The sequence below is a fragment of the Thunnus thynnus genome, chromosome 13 (genome assembly GCF_963924715.1).
Source record: "Thunnus thynnus chromosome 13, fThuThy2.1, whole genome shotgun sequence".
Classification (NCBI taxonomy): Eukaryota; Metazoa; Chordata; class Actinopteri; order Scombriformes; family Scombridae; genus Thunnus; species Thunnus thynnus.
In genome coordinates this window covers 6,488,080-6,503,678 of record NC_089529.1, presented here as the reverse complement: position 1 = coordinate 6,503,678, position 15,599 = coordinate 6,488,080, and the positions used below count along the sequence as shown (strand labels likewise).

At 42.2% G+C, this 15,599-nt stretch overlaps 1 protein-coding gene across 1 annotated transcript; it reads right to left on the bottom strand.

The window, feature by feature from the left end:
* Positions 1-11,302: 11,302 nt before the first annotated feature.
* hspb1 (heat shock protein, alpha-crystallin-related, 1) lies at positions 11,303-15,599 on the bottom strand. The gene is made up of 3 exons (XM_067607490.1): positions 15,114-15,599; positions 12,691-12,754; positions 11,303-12,054 (listed from the first exon to the last, which is right to left on the bottom strand). Exons 1-3 carry the CDS (start codon positions 15,499-15,501, stop codon positions 11,898-11,900), a joined length of 609 nt encoding a protein of 202 aa, XP_067463591.1. The 5' UTR covers positions 15,502-15,599; the 3' UTR covers positions 11,303-11,897.

Below are 15,599 nucleotides of genomic sequence, written 5' to 3'. Positions count from 1 at the left end.
ATGGTGACATGCAATTCTTGGTAAGGGTGACCAAAAAAAGAAAACATATTGGCTTGTGATATATGACAGTGTTAGCGAGTGTGTTAAAAGTTTTAGGTGGTTTCGGATTTATAATTACATTGGCAGTCACACAAGTAAATAATGATAACTGAAATACAGTAGGTATTAAATAATAAAACATTGCAAAATTTTTCTGACTACATTTGGTTTACTAAACAACTAAATTCTGTTAAATAAAGTCCCGCAGGACCATGAGGGGAATGTTTTGTAGTGCAGTAAAGGATATCTGTAGCTGACTTAATTCAACTGCGTGAAAAACACACAACCACTATTCAGTCAGTACACCACAGGTGAAGCATTTCATGTTTCAGTGAGGACACTTGGTTGTCAACTCGGTTCTAAAATAATGCACCATTTAGATATTTATACATGCATTTAGAACTATCCTTACAAAATTGTGTTACTGCAGTGCACCATGGGGTCTAACATATTTCAACGGAGTGCGAGAGATGGCTCAAGGACATTAAGTACAACAAGTTTTTCATTAAAAAAATCAGAATTCAAAGCATGCTGTACAAGACAGTAGATAAGACCATTAAGTGGTTAACTATCTATCTGCTACAAAGACTAGCAAAAGAGGAAAATACACAGGTACAGATCATAGACTATAAAAAAAATAATGGACGTAGCCACCATAACGTCACTCATTGATTTGTGGACTCCATGAATGTATTATAAGAGCTGGATACGGGACTGAAAATGGTGCCTATTCAGTCCAATAAAAATTGCTCAACTGGCGCATGCGCCAAGAGAGTTTCTAGCTTCCGGGTTTGCTTCCAGAGGTATGCGGCCCACTGAATTTGCGCAGTGTTGTTTTTCCCGCTAGCCCCGCCCGCAAGGTCACACTCAGCCCATAGACTTTACATTGTGGTCACAGATTTTTAAATCGCCTGTCTCAGCTCAAGGAAAGTTTTACAGATATAAAACATCCATGGATCAAAAGTTCGTAATTTTTCATGACTCTTTTACAAAGGTGGTCTATGGGGATTTTTTTTTAGGCCGCAGGGGTAATTTTTCGCTGTGATACCACGCAAGGCTGAGCAGTGGCGCCATGGATCTATAAAGAGAACTGGATACGGCTTTGAAGCAAATTTGACATGGCGGCGAAACCGTGTAGTTACAACGTCACGTGACGCACACTGGCCCAGAAAAAGACTTTCCCATGACTCGTTTTACTATCAGCGTTGGATCCATTCGGCCCAATCACATTAATAAAATTTAATAAAATGATTAAATCGTTTTATCCCCATTCAAGTTAGCCAGAGAGCTAAACCGGAAGTTAACCGGAAGCTCAATGAGCGCATGCAGCCCATAGAGCAGGCGCAGCATGTTTTCATCTGAGTAATTTCTTTACAGCGGGAAGTGTCTTTTTGAGAGGGTGGCGCTGACCCTAACCTAACGCTAGCTGTTAGCATGGTTAGCACAGTGCATTTACAGTCTATGGTTAACTCTGATAATGCTAATGCTAATTTTTGCTAGCAAAAAACATGCTTAAAACCATTCAAACAAAACATACTTACCAAAAAAACTGAGCATCTGACTCCTTAGAGGGTCTTTTAGTACAACCAACCGCTGAACAAGACTTCTTTTAGGTGACCAAAATGTTACAATTAACTTTCATGAACTGAAACACAGAGTTAAGTAGCAGCAGCTGCGCTTATACACTTACTTGTTGCCGTGATAGCAACTTGTCAATCACAACGTAGCCACGCCCTGAAGCATACCCTGCTTTATCATCTATTTTACTCTAAATGGGACCATAATTTGAAAAATGATCATCATGATACATTGAAGAAGACTTGATACTAATGATTGAAACCATAAACTCATTGGGAAAGTGCTTACTGAGGTAACAAATCAAGTGAGAAGTAGAGTCATTTTCTCATAGACTTCCATACAATCTGACTTCTTTTTGGAGCCAGTGGAGTCACCCCCTGCTGGCCATTAGAGAGAATGAAGGTTTAAATCACCTCTGCATTGGCTTCACTTTTCAAACCTGGAGCTACCTGCTTGGTATAGATCCCAAAATAGATCTTACATCCTGAAAAGTATTCTATTTTAAGCCTCTTTATTAAATTTTTGTCCATGAAGACACTATAATTCATTTTAAAAATATTTCTATTTCCTCTTGATGTGTCTAAGACTCATGAGGGTCTCTCTTCAAAAGCTTATTAAATACTTACCTCATCCAGTTATCAGATTTTGTTCTTTGACAGGAACATGAACTGTGACCTGTTCAGATGGAGGAGGCTGCTGCACTAACCTGATAATACAGAAATCAGTGTGTTTGTGATAAACCTCAATTGTTTTCCTCCATTTTGCATTTTTGCTTACAGATGTTTTCAAAATCTAGTAACTCCTGTCCTGATATCTCTTATGTTGGTCAGTGTGTGACTGGATTCAAGACAGACAATGAAAATTGAATAAAATCCCTCACAAAGTATGTATCATTATTAATTTACTTAAATTCCTAATTCATTGCAAGAAGTGAAGAATGCAAAGAATACAGGGTAATCCACAGATGATGCTCACCGTATTCTCCTGAGTGCAAAATAGCATTGATTCATCAATATCCCACAAATTATTTGATGTCTTTCACTCCCACTCCAAATCATGATTTATTCTACACAGAGAAAAGAGACCTTGTTTTTTTTTTTTTTTTTTTTTTTAAATCTTATGCAACTGTTCATCCGTGGAGAACATGATTGAAGTAATGTTCAGTTTGTGTCTCTAATAAAACAGTAAAAGATTTTACAGCCATGTTAGCAGCTCTGCGAGGCTGTACTTAGGCACAGCTAACCTCAGCTAACATGTTTAGCAGGTATAATGTTTACCATGTTCAACATCTTAGTTAAATGGGTTAGCATGCTAACATTTGCTAATTAACACTAAACACAAAGTACAGCTGGAGCTGATGGGATGTCATTAGTTATTGGACAAGTTGAAATTTTGACCTGATGATGGCGCTAAATGAAAAGTCAGTATCACCAAAGTTATTACAATCCTGATGAAGACATGAATGCACACCCAATGTCATGACAATTCATGCAATAGTTGTCAAGATATTTCACTCAAAACCACAAATGTCAACCTCATAGAAGAGGAAGAGGAAAAGTCAGGGGATCCCCAAATTATTATGGTACATGAATGGAATCCATGAATATCTATATAAAATTGTTTGCCAAGTAGATGTTGAAATATTTTCACTGGATAAGTGAGTAAATAAGTTTGAATGTGTATGTCTGTACAAAATTTCACAGCACTCCATCCAATAATTGTTGAGATATTTCAGTCTGGGCCAGTGTGGTGGACAAATCGACTGACCATCCCTGATAAAGATGAGACTCGGCTACGTCTAGACGGCAGAAATGTGGCACCATTAAAGAACTTGCTACATATTGCAGATGATCTCTGAGAATTAATGAGACAGATTCCTCATATATTCAAGGCCTTGATTACTATGCTATTGGTAATGAGTTGAAATAAATAGCTGTCATCTGAGGAATGTATTAAAGTCTCGAGTGAATCCATCCATCTTTTGCATGGTTCATAAAACAATGACATGTTGAGAGCCAAACTGGGCCAAGAACAGGTGTCAACAATTATACTGATCTTACATGTAAGAATTTCTCATCAAATATATACATTTCCATGCAGGTAAGTCAAATGAAATAACCAAGCAAACTTATCTTTGAGCACAATGAATCAGTCTAATCAAGCAAGAATGACTGAAACACTGGAAACTGATGTCAATCAAGAGCAACAATTTATCTAATTAACACCATTAATCAGAGATGGAGAACTAATTATTGAAAACAGCTGGTGAGTGCAAATTGGTTGAAAGGCAATCAACGCTCTGGCCCTGTGATTGGATGAGCCCTGGTCTAAGGTGTTGTCAACAGCCAATCCTGATCTGTTGCTAAGCGGAAAAAAGCCCACCACCTGCTCTCATCAGTGTGCTACACAGAGGTCTCCAGCCTGCACCCTCACTGAAGATGCAAGACCTTCTGTACATCTACAGTTCATCCTTTGTGATTAAGAAACATATTTCAACATTGCTTGAGTGTGCATTGGCCCAATTAGAGTTAGCTTTAGAGATGGTTACCAGGTTTGGAACAATTGGCAAAGTAAGATTAAGAGTAAGATTTATTGCAGGTTTGTTTGCATATGTAAATAAATGCTTTTGTAGGGGGTAAAATTTTAACTTCAACCTGGCCTGCAGTCTATCTATCAGATAGTATATGGTGGAGGGATGACTCTGGTTAGTACCCATTAAGTTTGTTGTAGTGGCCTGAATTCAAGCAGTGTGTAATTAAACTCCACAACAGTAGTTGGAGCCTTCCTGTCCCTCACACTCACCATGTGACCAAGTTTAACTCATTGATTTGCTGAGAAATTCTGAATGAAGGATGTACAAGTTTGGTGTACATGCATTTTTAATTCTGTATTCTGTAACAAAGTGCATGAAGCTGGGATAAAATGACCACTAATCAGCTCTGTTTAAAATGATCATCTGATATTTGGTGAAAAGCTTGTCAATAATTGGTTTGTGCTGTGTTTGTGCCATAGTGAATCTACTAATCTCGTTTATTATTATTTAGGTTTATTGTCATGAACCCCACCCAGCTGTTATTATTGTTTTACTTTATCAGTATTGTCCTTTGATCCATACATGTACAGTATTTCTACTGTAGTAACATTGTTTCAGCAGATCTTATCAATAAACACGGTGTTTTGTGCCAAAGTAGGTTTGTCTTGGTGCAAGTTACCATCACCACCGATTGTCACCATCACTGTCAAACCCTTTGAGCAGTGACAACAATGTTTCACAGTGAGGGTTTGTGTATGTAACACAAACACAAGGCAGGCTTTATCTTTATTTTAATTCACAGATGGTGGAATATGATTTCAGTCTAATAAATCACAATGGAAACAGAGCAGTTGGAGTCTTGGTGCAATCCCAGAAGATAAAAAATGCAAATAACATAAATTGTGAAAATCTTGAATATGTCACTGTCAACCATGACCATTTGATGTTACTATATATCAACAGTAAAGTTTTGTCCTAAAATGAGAAATTAACTGCAGGCTGTTTTCACAGCTACATTCTGACATGTCATAGTAGGAAAAGCACAAAATAAAATGAATGATGGCCATGTACTGTAGCTGCTTCAGTTTCAGGGTCCTGATATTGTGCATGCTGACTCACTGTCACACTGTCATGGCTTACTGGGACACTTAAATAGAACAGAGCCATCATTATGTCATTAGTAACACTTGTGCTTTTCCTGCTATGACAAGTCAAAACGTCTGTTGTCAACAAGGCCTGTTAAAAAAAATGTTTAATTTGTTTGATTTCTTTCCATTTCCCCCATGAGATTCACATTAGTTACATTTCCTCTTAAAAAAAAAATCTGTGCCAGCTACACCTCAAGATCACCTGACAAGGTCTTTGGAAAAGCCAGACCTCTTCAGTCTGATGGCCTGAGTGCAGAGAGGACGAAGAGATCTGAGAGGAATCCTATCTGCAGGCTTGTAGCTAACAGGGCTTCACACGAGGCACTTCCTTGGTTTAAGGACTGGATAGCTCCTGGATTGATGGGGATTGGCATAAATAATTTAGATCTGCATTAAACTGGAAGGAAATGGTGACTCGTGGAAGAGGAAAAGTGGAAATGCTAAGTGGTTTAGAGACTGATTCTTTGGCATAAGTCAGTGTCTGCTGGGCCTCCATGAAAGGCTTTTCTAACAGAGCCTCTGCTAATCTCACTGTGTAGCAGAGTACATATGACACTGCATACATACAGTATAAATGCATGTGCTGTTCAGCAGATAAGATATCTGTTTTGGCAGATGTTTAGAACTATCTCACGCACACTATGTATTTTATTGTGCATATTAAACCGTCAAATGATGTAGAAATGGCTGACATCAGGCTAATGATAACAGATTAGCAGCCTATTAGTCATTACAGGTCTAGAACCGTAGGAGAAAAAAAAAGCACAAGTTCATGTCCGCTATCTACCCTGTGAAACTATACAACATGCTGGAGGCTCAGTGCATAGCAGAGTGCTCTATAAATAGATTTCCCCTGCAGCTTCGGAGTCAGGAGTAGAGTTAGTATGTGCATTAGTGGGCAGGCACGCAACATGAATGACTAGAAGTTGACGGAGAGGAAGAAAAAGAAGTGATGAAAACAACCAGCCACTGAGTACGTCACCAGTTGTGCTGCTACATCTTTCATTTCATCCTGCAGTAACTGATGATTAACTGGAGAACATTAACAAAATTTCATGTGGTATTAGCTTCAAACATGCAGCTGTACAGCATATTGATTGCAGCAGTGCCCTCAGCTCACATGGGTTGTTAATGTAAAGCTGTGATGTCATTTTCAATTGCTTCCCCTAGCCTAGTTCCCTCACTTATATCCTGAGCATGTGTGTTTCTCTACTTGAATGTGTCATAATACACATTCTAACCTTCAGAAAATGTGCAGGATGTTATGAAAATCTCTCAATCTATGTGTTGTGTGGTGTTGTTGAAAAGACACAATTCTTACTGGTCTTGATGAAAGTGTCTCTCCTTTGATAACATAATTACCTTTAAACCAGGGACATTGCTTTAGAATTTCAACTTCTCAGATTGGCACATAAATATCTAATGAAAGGAGATTTAAGAACTGAATCATTGCTTAAGGCATTTTGAATTATGTAACTCTTAATGCATCATGAAAGTGATAAAAACCAAAGTTCGTGTAGAGGGGTAGCCATACCTCAGTGTGAAACTATGAAAAAAAAAAAATAAATAAAAATTATGAACAAGACTAGGAGTCTACATCTATGCTAGAAGCTATGTGAGACTCAGTCACAGCAAGTGTTTGTGTTCAGTTGTTAATTAGCACTAAACACAAAGTACAACTGAGGCTGATGAATGTCATTGGGTATGCAGGTATTACAATTTTGTACCAAATTTCATGGCTATCCAGACAATGGTTGTTGAGACATTTCACTTAAAAACACAATTATCAGCCTCATGGTGGCACTAACTGAAAAGTCAGAGGTTCACCAAAGTTAGTTTGATCTATCCTCTGAGGACCGTGAATATCTGTACAAAATTTCATGGCAATCCATCCAGTAGTTGTTGAGATATTTTAGTCTGGACCAAAGTGGTGGACCAACTGACAGACCTTGCCATCCCCAGCTGCTAGTGAGGCTAAAAACTATACATAGATTTTATTCAATAATAAAATAATAATTGGTTGTACCTCCAGTATCATACACTCACAGTTTCTGGCTCCAGCAGACTATATCCATGCTTGGTGCAATTGTTTTAAATGACCTTGTTCATTCAAAAGTAGAGAGCAAATCTCCATTAATTATGTATCTATCTGGGCATGAATAATTTATCAGAGACATTCTGTATGATGGAATTATGTAATTGTTTTATGACACATTACAGTGTAGATACAGGGCCGAAATCGCTCTTTTTCGCTGTACATATGACACCTATCTCATATAATGGAGTTATTATTATAAAAAAGGTTCAGGAACAATACCACGCCCCTCTCTCTCACTAAATTCAAACACCTGTGCCTCACTAATTCAATCATCCATGCATAACTTTAGAAGCGTGTCTGACCCCTTTCTCTCCCGTTCGTCTCAGTTCTCATGCGACCTACGACACGCTTGCATCGCAAACACTTACCTCCCGCCCGTGCTCCGTGATCCACGTTCCTCGGCAACATACCGCCCACAACTAGATCCAGCAGTACCAACGTGATATCTCCTTCACCACCACATCCACATGGAACCCTTCTCCTCCAGACGCCACGCTTCTGATCACTTGGGATCCAGATGCTCCACACGCATCCACACAATGGCCCACTCAGACGTGGCTCCAGGCGATTAACATCTTCAACCGGATGTTTGCTCACCTCCGGCGAGCTCTCAAGGAGACGGTCGTTCCACTCCTACGAAACGATGATAAAGACAAACTTTCCAACTCTATGCAGACTCTACTTCCATCAACTCTCTCACTGGCAGCTCAAATTCTCCCGCTCCTCTGGGTTCATTGTCCGCCGCCGGGCCGCCGCACACCGATGACGTCACAACGCCGCCTACAACAACAGAGCCCAGACTTCTTCAGCCCCGGCTGAAGGCCAGGCTGAACTCCAGATACAAATCCCGTTTTGCCGAATCGACAACAAAGCCAGGTTCTTCCTGCTTCCCTGCCTCCACACCTCCACCACATGGATGTATAAAGAGAACTGGATAAAGCGTCGGAGGCAGGGCCCGGATCTTCCGCATTGTGCGGCCCATAGAGCATGCACACCAGTGACTTTTGCTGGCCGAGTTGGCTACTTCCGGTTTAGCCCTCCGGCTAACTTGAATGGGGATGAAACAATTCAATCGTGCAGCTCTTTGAGACTTTTGAAATGTGATCGGACCGAATGGATTTAATTCTGATAGTGAGACAAGTCATTTCGCGGGGGTTGTGACGCTCAGAAAAATGTATCCACTGATTTACAGACATCTCTTTCACAATGTAAGTCTATGGGGAAAAAGTCTTTTTGGGCCAGTGTGCATCACGTGACGTTGTAATTACAAGGTTTGGCCGCTAAGTCAAATTTGCTTCAAAGCCTGGCGCTCTTCCTGTATCCAGTTCTCTTTTTACATCCATGCTCCACCACCGCTCTGGACGGCCGCTCATTTCCGGATTCTCCGCCCAGCGCCACCCCTACGCCGCACGTTGGTTACGTTACGACGCAGCTAACTGCTTCAGCCCCCTCGCAGGGCTAGGCCGTATCTCCCCCTGTGCCTGCTCCCTCCCTGTCTGATTTGTCTCGTGTTTTTTGTGTTTTCTCTCATCCCTGTGTCCTGCACAACCAACCCCCGCACATACATCCCCTCATCCTTTCCTCTTCCCTTCCTTCAGCTACAGCTACCTCTACGCTTTCGGCTCCACCTGCTCCAGCAGCTCCTTCTTTTATGTTTCTTCCCTCAACCACCTCTGGTCCTGCGGTTACCACAGCAACTGTTAGACTGAGCCACGGTGCGCCCTCTGATGGACCCTCTCAATTTCCTACTGTTCTATCCCTGTTCCCCTCCCTTCCCCAACACCCAAATGTTTTTTCTGTGTCTTCAGCATCCCCCGTCACCTATCCCCTCACTCCAGCCGTCATTAACACTCTGGCCTCCACCACTTCGCCCCTCCACGGCCTACAAAGCCAGGCTTTCCAGTTCTGCACAGCCTCCAGTTCCACCACCGCTCCAGCCAACCACTCGCTGGCGGGTTCCCTACCCAGCGCCCCCTTTACTGGCACACCAGTGATTCCGTCTTGCCGCCACTACGTCGCGGCAACAGACTGCTTCAGCCCTAGCTAGGGCCAGATCATATTTCCCCACGTGCCTGCTCCCTATGTCTTAATTGCCTCATGTTTTTGTTTCATCCCTGCGTCTGTGAGCTGCACATCTTACCACTTCACACGCATCCCTTCATCCCTCACCCCTTGACCCTCATCCCTTCATCCCTCGACCCTCATTCCTTCATCCCTTGCCCCTCAACCCTCATCCTTTCACCCTCACCCCTCGACCTTCATCCCTCGACCCTCATCACTTCATCCCTCAACCCTCATCCCTTCATCCTTCCCTCGATCCTTCGACCCTCAACCCTCATCCCTTCATCCTTCACTCCTCGACCCTCATCTCTTCATCCCTCACCCTTCGACCCTCATCCCTTCATCCCTCCCTCGATCCGTCCTTTATGAATCATCCTGGCTCTCCTTCATTGATATTATTTGTTTACAGCACCCCTTTTTGCTTTCACCTGCCACAGCTACTATAGCTCCCTCCAGTGAACAATTTTCATTGCAATCACTTCATATCGATTCATTGCTTCAGGGAGCCTGGTTTTCCTCATCATTAGTTGATACGTAAGGAAGCCACAGAGCTCCCTCCTTCCTAGCCCCCTCCGTTTTGTATTTGTTTTCGTTTTCGTCTCATCCCTATGTCCGCAGGCTGTATAATCAACCCCTGCACATACATCCCCTCATCCCGGCATCCTTTCTTCTTCCCTTCCTTCAGCTCTTTCCTTCTCTTTCTTCCCATAGCCACTACTGGTCCTGCTGTTACCTCAGCCACAGTCGCACCGAGCCACGGTGCTCCCTCTACTGGACCCACTCCATTTCCTCCTGTTCCTATCCTGACCCACTACCAAACTCTCTGCACAGGCAACCTGTCTCCCCACATCGACAAAGTCAGTCCACATTCCTAACCGTACTCTGGCCAATTCTTCCGCACTGGAGCCGCTTCAACTGCCTCCAAATAAGAAATCCCAGACCACCTGTTAAAATTAAATAAATAAAATTCTCGACTGCTAGTCTTCCCAAGATTCCATACCTACCTCAGCTACATTTAAAGAGCCCGTTCTCACTTAGTCCAATGAAGTTAACTTTGGGGGATGACGAAGCAGAAAGCTCATCGAGACATGTCCCCCACCCTGAGTCTCGACCCCCGGGTTCCTGGACGCTCCAGCCTCTTTGTGATTCCATTTGGTCCTTTGTCATCCCCATGCCATCAACCCCCTTCATCCCTCTCCTCGACCCCCATCCAGCCCACCATACACTATCCTCATCCAATCCTCAACCCTCTCGACAATCCAAATAAAACTACTTTTTATACCGTTCAAAATGCGTGGTCTTTGTTAGTGAAACAACCATTTACCAGTTTTACTCCACTTCATAAAGTACATACCCCCCCCATCAGTTTCACATCTCACCTACACTGAAAGGGTCCTGTCTGCTGAAGGTCACTGGATGCAAACTGATTGTACTCCTTCAGAATTACACTGATTGGCCAAAAGGGGGCAGTGTAACTAAAGGACCAAATGTTTAAACCAAACATAATGTTTTAGAGACTATAGTTACAATTTTAATAAAACCTGGTGTAGTCTGGCAGTGTGTAGGGATCAATGTAAAAATTATAAACATTAATTTTCACTCATGGGTGCTGACATATTTCACTTGTTCTCTTTTGCATGGATGACCATCAGATGAATAATTTAGCATAAGGTACCGCAACATTAAAAAGCTTTGCATTTCTATCTTTCTGTTGCCAGACCTTTCACAGCTCACAGTAGCTGCTTCAGTATGCTACCTCCGTGAAGAGGAAGACCACCAGCACATCACCATCATGCAAATATACAGCAGAGTTTGTAACTTAAAAAAGAGAGGGAGAAAAAGACAGTCAGTCAGTATTGTTTGTTCTTTATTCTCTGTTTGCGTGACTGAATAGTTTGTTTCCAAAGGCAACTGCAGATGAAACCAGTCTATTTCCAGTCCTAGGAGACCACAGACATTGTTCTGCACTTACAGTAGGGTGGTGGTGTGTATGCTCTCCTGGGACCTTAGCTCCTTAATTTACAAGATCACTGCTATTACAGTCCGCTTTGCTGTTGTCTTTAGTGTGTCTGGAGAGGCCTGAAAGGGAATTTGCTCAGCAGAAATGAGGAAGGTGTGTGTGTAAGTGAGGGAGAGAGAGAAGACTGTGAGTGGGGCTAAGCTGAGATTTCCTACATTCAGATGAAGAGTGTAATTACCACAGAAAGAGCAGGCATATGGCACTGGTGCAGATGTGTTTACACAGTGCACTCAGCTGGGGTTGGCTCATTACCAGAAGAGAGAGAAGAGCAAGGGCAACCCCTCGCTTGTGAGTCTGCTTTAGGTAGAGCTCTTACATCTGAGGAGGAAATAAACTGCTGCCTCACCTTTCTAGAAGCAGTTGTCAAAATAAAGTGTTTGTGTGTGTGTGTGTGTGGGAGACAGTGTGCTGCTTTTCTTTCTACTTCTTCACCACGCCACTTTTGTTGTCCATGGTGACAGGTATTGTGGTCTCGGAAGACTCGATGGCCTGTCTGATCAAAGGAGCCTCCACGGTCAGCAAACCCTCAGGAGACAGGGATGAGGTCACCTTCTCAACGTTAGTGTTAGGGGGGAGGCTGTAGGGGAGCAATACAACACCGTTACAAATTTAACAAACCACTGAAGTGAATTTAAAAAAGCACCAATCTTGATGAAAAAAGTATCACTGCCACTATTTAAACAAAGACGGAGTGAAATGTCAATGCCCAAACAACCCTTGATAGGAAATCCCAGTTTGTATTCTCAGTGTGTGCTTTGGCCCCTGGATGGCAGCAGAGCCCTATTAAGCTAAAAACTCAGACAGAGGAGGGCTGAACGCTAGGTGGTGGAGGCGGCTGCTGCTGCTGCTGCTTTTCAGAGCATGAAATTCAGCTATCAGCAGCAGCCAGCCCTCTACAGGCCGGTACAACCCAAAACTAAAGAGACTCACGTCAGCAAAGCCATGATAAGAGAATCATAGGAATCTGGAGCAAGCCTGAGAAATGCATTTCCTCCATGAAAGTTCATTGCAAAGCCATCATCAAACCACCAAAACCAACTGATTTTTAGTCTTGAATTTGGAAAGTTTTGAAGTGAGTTGTTAACATATTGTATGGCCTCCTTTCATTAACTGGACAACATTCTTGTTAAAAGTGATCAAAAAACTAATAAAATTCAATTACACAGGCTTATTCTTTGATAATGAATGCATTTTAAAACACTGATTTACTTACGTGTATTTCCTGGTAAAGGTTCTGGACACAAATCCGTGCTCGTCCTTCCTCTCCTCATGCTTGCCTATGGACACAGAAAAGATGCATTCAATCTGAATTATAACAAAAACAATGTATTATGATGCACCAATTCTAAAAGAAAACTCTTGTACAGTATGTATTTTTAAAATGCATATTACATGTATATAGAAATAGAAGTGACATGGGTTGCAGAAGCTGATCGAGCACATGAATACAGCATTAGTGGAGGGAATAGTTGCATGGTGTTGTATAGCTGTGAGTACATGTTAATAATTTTATACCTCTTATCCCTGACAATTCCATATTGGTACGCTCCATTTTTAGGATTGCATAAACATACTTAACGAAAATAATACCTTAAAACTGTTATCATAACCATCATAACTCACTTAATAATGAAGCTTGATTGCATTTTTAACAATCAAACTAAACTAGATTCAGTAGTTTGTCATGTTCAGCAGGTCTTTTTCAAGGCAGACATTTTGTTTTGTCAAAGCAAGTAATGCACAGGTGTAACCAATATCCAATATATAGTAATTATGGCTCAGCTCAATTAAGTGTCCCAGAAGGCCATTCAATTGAGCTGTCACACACAATACCAGCTACAAGTTGGTATTCTTAAATGAAAGCCTTTTCTTGCTAATATATGTTTGTCCTGTATTTGATCTACTAGTCTACATAGGTATTATATACTGTATGTCAGATACAAAACCAAAATGTAGATACTTTAAGCAACAGTTCAACACCTTGGGAAATGCCCTTGGGTTTTCTTGCTTGCTTTAAGCCATGGGCAGCAGATGGTTAGCTTAGCTTAGCACAAAGACTAGTGAAGGTAACAAGATCTGTCTACCAGCACCTCTAAAGCTCACCAATGAACACATTATATCTCACTTAATCCATATAAAAGCTGAAGTATAAAAATGACATGTAGAAGTGCTGGTAGGTAGATTTTGTTAACTTTGGACAGAGCCTGGCTAGCTGTTTGCCCCTGTTTCCAGTCTTTATGCTAAGCTAAGCTAACCAGCTCCTGGCTCTAGCTTCATACTTTTTACCTCTAGTACTATACTGTATGTCTAGCAGTGATACAAATGGAATTGGATACTGTTCAGTGACAGTGTTTTGTGTTTACAGAGGCTTTTGTGGTGCTATTTTTATCTTGCACATCTTCTACCAATGTAACCACAGCCATATCACCAGTCTTTATCACCTGTCAGTCTCTCAGAGGCACCCAGATGCCTGGCTGTGATGTTGTAACACTGGCTTTCATTCTGGCTCTATGCAGTAATATGTTTGTTATGACAACGGGCTGATAAAGGTTCTGTTCCTCAGGGGAGCTGTCCGCATTTCAACAGGACGAGACTGTCAGCATGAGTGTGTGTCCGGCTGGGGTAAGCACAAACTTTTTCAACAACTGCATTAAGGGTCATTATTTGTGAGTATGCATGACAAATAAAGAGAGGGCTGTAGCAGGTTGATTTATATACAAAGCTCTTCACTAAAGTGGGTTATATCACCTTTAAACATATCATCTTTGTTTGCTTGTGACAAATGATAATGAGGTGGCAAATTCCACTTGGACTGAATCCTGAGCTTTGTTTAAGCTTTGTTTAGTGTTTCTGACTATGCCCAGTCTCTCAGCAGTGAGATACTGGTCAGACCCCGATTTGGAAAAGATCCAGCAGTCCTTTTAAAGTAGCAGACATACTGGGTGAGTCACGGCTAAATCCCTTACTCAAATTCCTCACTCTAAAAGCATGATGCTTTGTGAAACGACAGACAGAGAGGCTGAGACTAACTGGGAGAAAAAAGGAGCTCATGGCTTCAAAGAGCTAAGCTATTATATGATCCATTCCACACTTCCTTCAGGTTATTTTGCTTTGGTTTTTCACAAGCATAGGCGCACAAGAAACTGTTTTGGCACTATGTTAATCTCTGGGCTGCTGTTAAGTCGACTCCCACATGTTGATTTGTGTATTGTTTTGCATCTAGCAGGCGTGCATCCAACTGCATCCGCCCTTCGGTGTGCTGGAACTTATTATATTGTTTCAAGATATTATGTAACTCTGCAGCAATGCATCTGCCTTGTGTTTGACCCAGCAAGAAGATTTCCTGCCTTTTTAGTGTGTCTTCTTGTTTGGTAGTACAGCAGTTTCTGTTTTTCAGGAAAGACACAAACCTAAGTACACATATTATGTTAAGTTCCTGTCAATGTATCTGTCCTGTATGTAAGCACATCTTTAGGTTCTATCACTTTACTATTAGACTGGCTCTTCCTGACAGTGGATTGTCTTAATACATTTAATGTTTTTAGGCTGTGAGGTTATGAAAATACTTAAATCAGCATGCAATAGGTAACAATGCAGTACAAACAGGGGATCAGTGAAGGAGAAATGAGGGCTCACCAGTGATTTCCACCACACCATCCTTGGTCTTCACCACCAGCTCCTCAGGTGAGAAATGGTTGACATCCAGGGACACCTTCCAGTTGTCTTGGGTCTGCTTGATCTCTGATATGCCACTGCTCATCTGGCGGGACAGGGCACGAGCCTGCTGGGGCATCATGGCATTGGGGTACATCATAGGGGCGTGGGGCATCATGAGGCTCATGTCCGGAGCCATCATAGTGGGCCGCACGTACCCCGGCCAGTGGGTGCTGGGGAATGTGGCAAAGTCCTCAGGCAGGGCCGGCATGCCGAACGCCTGGTCGAAGATACGGCTCTGGTGCCAGTCACGGAATGGGTCCCAGCTCGGGGTGCGCATCAGGGTGAAAGGAATACGTCTCTCTGTCATGGCTGCTGTTTTTTTAGGCGGAAGAGTAGTGTTGCTGTAAGAGCCCTCTGGCCTCTCCGACAATGTTTTCCTAACGTGCTGTCTGCCTCTCAGCTGAG

Excerpts from the sequence above, each read along its gene's own strand:
- hspb1 (XM_067607490.1), bottom strand. The coding sequence starts at position 15,501 with ATGACAGAGAGACGTATTCCTTTCACCCTGATGCGCACCCCGAGCTGG. Across the intron at positions 12,755-15,113 it reads TGGTGTGGTGGAAATCACTG|GCAAGCATGAGGAGAGGAAG; the intron begins GTGAGCCCTCAT and ends CTGTGTCCATAG. Across the intron at positions 12,055-12,690 it reads ACCTTTACCAGGAAATACAC|CCTCCCCCCTAACACTAACG; the intron begins GTAAGTAAATCA and ends GCTCCCCTACAG.